This window comes from Arachis stenosperma, chromosome 8, assembly GCF_014773155.1.
Source record: "Arachis stenosperma cultivar V10309 chromosome 8, arast.V10309.gnm1.PFL2, whole genome shotgun sequence".
NCBI lineage: Eukaryota > Viridiplantae > Streptophyta > Magnoliopsida > Fabales > Fabaceae > Arachis > Arachis stenosperma.
In genome coordinates, this window is record NC_080384.1 from 33,074,276 (window position 1) to 33,078,455 (window position 4,180).

At 34.3% G+C, this 4,180-nt stretch overlaps 1 protein-coding gene across 1 annotated transcript; it reads left to right on the forward strand.

Annotated features, from left to right (window-relative positions):
• The first annotated feature begins 218 nt into the window (after positions 1 to 218).
• LOC130943640 (xyloglucan endotransglucosylase protein 6-like) lies at positions 219 to 2,008 on the forward strand. Its single transcript, XM_057871611.1, has 4 exons — positions 219 to 470; positions 564 to 664; positions 994 to 1,187; positions 1,482 to 2,008. The coding sequence occupies exons 1-4, from the start codon at positions 311 to 313 to the stop codon at positions 1,912 to 1,914; spliced, it is 888 nt and encodes a 295-aa protein (XP_057727594.1). The 5' UTR covers positions 219 to 310; the 3' UTR covers positions 1,915 to 2,008.
• The last annotated feature ends 2,172 nt before the right edge of the window (positions 2,009 to 4,180 follow it).

A 4,180-nucleotide genomic window follows, 5' to 3' on the forward strand; every position in this document is an offset into this window, starting at 1 on the left:
ATAAATGACCTAGCTCGTCATAATTTAGAATTAGTTGAGTCTCTTAAAATTAATAGTAATAAAGGAAAGTAGTAACTAATAAGTAGTAATTTTGTGTGAATTTCTTTTATCCATCCGTTTCTTGGAATTTGAAATCCAACGTGGCAAATGACGTGGCATAGAACACCGTTACGTGGATATGGTTCAGAATGCGGCCTATAAGTAGAACCCAACACCAACACCACTCTCATGTGAGCCCTCTCACACACACACAGTGAACGCATTTCAGAAATTCTTCCCATCTTTCTTTCTATCTCTCTTCAACATAACAATGTCTAAGATGTCTAGTCTCTTGGGATTCTTTGTGGGTCTAGTTTTGGTGGGGGTTGTTGCCTCTTCCAAGTTTGAAGAACTCTACCAACCTGCTTGGGCCTTGGATCATTTCATCCACGATGGCGAACTCATTAAACTCAAGCTTGATAACTATTCAGGTCATTATCCCATCCTTTATTTTTTATTAAACTAATGCCATTTGGATATTTGTGTGTTAGAGTTATAATGTGATATTTTTTGGGACATTGTAGGCGCTGGTTTTGGATCAAAGAGCAAATATATGTTTGGGAAAGTGAGCATCCAACTTAAGCTTGTGGAGGGTGACTCTGCTGGAACCGTTACTGCTTTCTATGTAAGTGAAATAAAAAATAAATAAATATTTGATTTGCTAAACCTCTCATATAGAGATTTTAGTACTTCACTCTTTATTTATCTATGGGTCCCTATTCTATAGGCAGTATTTAATTTTTCATGCGATTTAGCTCAATACATTGAATCTTATTCAAGTGCTGACAACTCTAAAATAATCCATGAATAGACTAATACCAAAGCTATTTAGTGTCAGCTACCTACTCCTTTTTTTCACAACGTGATTTACCATAAATCCGATTCATTATTAATGCAAACCATCAAACCAACCAAAGAATATATTGCTTACAAGTTAACTTGTTATATTGGCAGATGTCATCGGAGGGTCCAAATCACAACGAATTTGATTTTGAGTTCTTGGGGAACACTACTGGTGAGCCTTATTCGGTGCAGACGAATGTATATGTGAATGGTGTTGGTAACAGGGAGCAGAGACTCGACCTATGGTTCGATCCCACCAAAGACTTCCACACCTACTCTATCTTCTGGAATCAACGCCAAGTTGTGTAAGCACCAATCACCATCAAGCCATATATGTTAACATTATTATTTAATGCACATGCATTGGAGATGTTATTATTTTCCATGAGGTGGGAAAAAACAAAAAAGAAATAAAGCACAAGGGAAATTAAAAGGGTACTGGAAAAGCTGTATAAAGAGGACACGAAATTGCATGCTTTTGATAAGTGGTGTTTGAAGCATGGTTAGGCTTGGTGTCATTGTGTGTCCCCTTTGGGTCATGGGAATCTTGGTTAAATTACAAATATAGCCATGTAACCTTTTAATTTCGAATTTGGCAGGTTCCTAGTGGACGAGACGCCAATAAGGGTGCACACAAACCTTGAACACAAGGGAATCCCTTTCCCTAAAGACCAAGCAATGGGAGTGTACAGCTCAATATGGAACGCAGATGATTGGGCCACACAGGGTGGTAGGGTGAAGACAGATTGGAGCCATGCACCATTCGTTGCCACATACAAGGACTTCACGATTGACGCGTGTGAGTGCCCAGTGGGAGTGTCATCGTCATCAGTGGCCCCGGAAAATGCTAAGAGGTGCAGTAGCAGCGAGGATAAGAAGTATTGGTGGGATGAACCAACCATGTCGGAGTTGAATGTTCACCAGAGCCACCAGCTTATGTGGGTTAGGGCTAACCATATGGTCTATGACTATTGCACTGATACTGCTAGGTTCCCAGTCACACCCGCTGAGTGTGTCCACCACCGTCACTAACCATGTTGTTCCCTCTCATCAACCTTGTAATATTATTTTTAGCTACTAGCTAGCTAGCTCTTAATGTTAATTCTTTTATTTTCCTTCTTTGCAATTTGCATACATAGAATAAAAAGAACCCACTTAATCTTATTTTAAAAATAATCAAATAATAAAATAATATATATCATCATGGAGTAGTGCGATCTTGGAGAGGACTAAATAATAATAGGGAGTGGTGAGATTGAGATGTTCCGCATTGGGGTACCACAACAACAAGAGCTAAGACTCACGGGTTGCCTTTGGGGACCCAAGAAGATTAGAATAATATTGTTCGATCGTGGAATGAAGGCTACAGGGTACAGAGGGAATAGAGTTGTTGTATGTTATATTGAAGGTAACAAATAATTGAGGGAGGGTCCCAACTCCCAAGGATTTAACTCTATATACTCTCTATATTATTCTAGGGAAGGGAGCTGTAAACATGAAGCTGGAATAACAAGATTATTAACACCATAGTTAAGGTTCATGTGATTTGAAAAAAAAAAAAAAAAGAAATCAGGGATTTATAGAGATATTTAGTGGAAGCCTCTTTCATATATATCGGCTTATTTCATGACACTTCTAGTTCTCGTATCATTATATGGTCTTTTTTAATCCCTAACAAAAAATATCCCAACACACCAGTGAAAATAAGCGCGACCTTGTAGCTAATGTTAGTGTCTAACTTCGTAGGAGCGTAATTCTTTTTAAAAACTATATATTTTAAGGTGGAACTAAGATGTACTCAACTTTACCTAAAATTAATAGGTGAGAGTTATTAGATGAAAATTTAGTCAAATAAGTTAAATTATTTAACCGCTTTGAACTATCAACTACACCTGAAGTCGACTGCACATGAGTTTCTACCATATTTTTATTATCAATTTTTACAAATATGTGCAAGAATTACTTAAGATGCAGATAAACATGCATGCTTTATAGTTTAGGGACCTCTAAAATATCCAACAATAATGGGGAGAAAAAGTTCGAAAGCGATAGCAGTACAAAAATAATTTAAAAGTAGATGTCTATTTTATTTGGAATTTAAAAATTTATTTTGGTTGTATATAGGATCAATAATCATGTTCGGAACATTTATAAAGGCAACTATATGTAAACTCAGATTTTTTTTTTGGTCTTTAATATTTTTATTTTTAGAATTTTATAAAGAAAAGAAGATAATAAAAATAAAAAAAATTATTTTTTATTTTTATTATAATTTTTTACAAAAACTTAAAAGTTGAGCACATGAACTTTATGTTCGGCATTAAAATTTGGATATTAGACCACATTAAAAGGCTTTTTTTATATAGAAGCAAAAGTAGTGATATATTTTAATATTGTAATTTTTGGTATTTTTTAAAAGTGTGAAAGATATACAAATTGAAGGATCTGCTTTTTATACTTCAAATTTTTTAATTTTTTTAAACAGAAATCTCTCGATCCAATTTCTATACTCTCACAAATTTCTCCGTCCAATTTATGTATCCTCACAAATCGAACGGTTCGATTTTTATTTATCTAATTAAACGGTTCCATATTTGAGAATAACACCACATTAACTTATATTTTAAAAAAATACTGTTGCTACTCTAATATCAAAAACAAAATCTGCACATTAAAATCTGAGATTGAAAGTGATAAATAGGTATCCATATTTTGCATGTCTTCAAAATTTTTCTTAGGTCGTCCGACACTCCAACTGGAAAATAAAACATGTGATAACAATATTTCATCATTTACTACTAAACTAAAGAAAGGGGCTTATTGTGTGGGCCAGGGAATTAAAACAACTTTAAAGTGAGATAGATGTGAAAGGATATGATGGGTTTGTCCATCAATGGAAATGGATGGATATGGCCCATCCTGAATGGGATGACATGAAAAAGTTGATTGCGTCTTTAATTCAGTCAAATGATTTCATTGATGGTCCTCTTCCTCTATAACCAGTAATTGATTTGATAAGCTCTGGGCACAAAAGAAAATAATAGCGAACTTCTATACTAAAATGCAATCATTTTGTAAATTCCACTAAGGCTGGTTGTGCATCATTTATTTTATGATAACAGGGTGGCTTTCACTGACCAAAAAGAAAAAAACTAGGGTGGCTTTTACATTTTTTTTTATTAATTTCTGGTATAAATTTCCTTCAAAATTATTTTGCCTCCTTATTTTTATTTTCTTAAATTTATTATTTAATGTTTAAAAGAAAGTAGAAAGAAAAGATGTATAATGGGTCAATTTT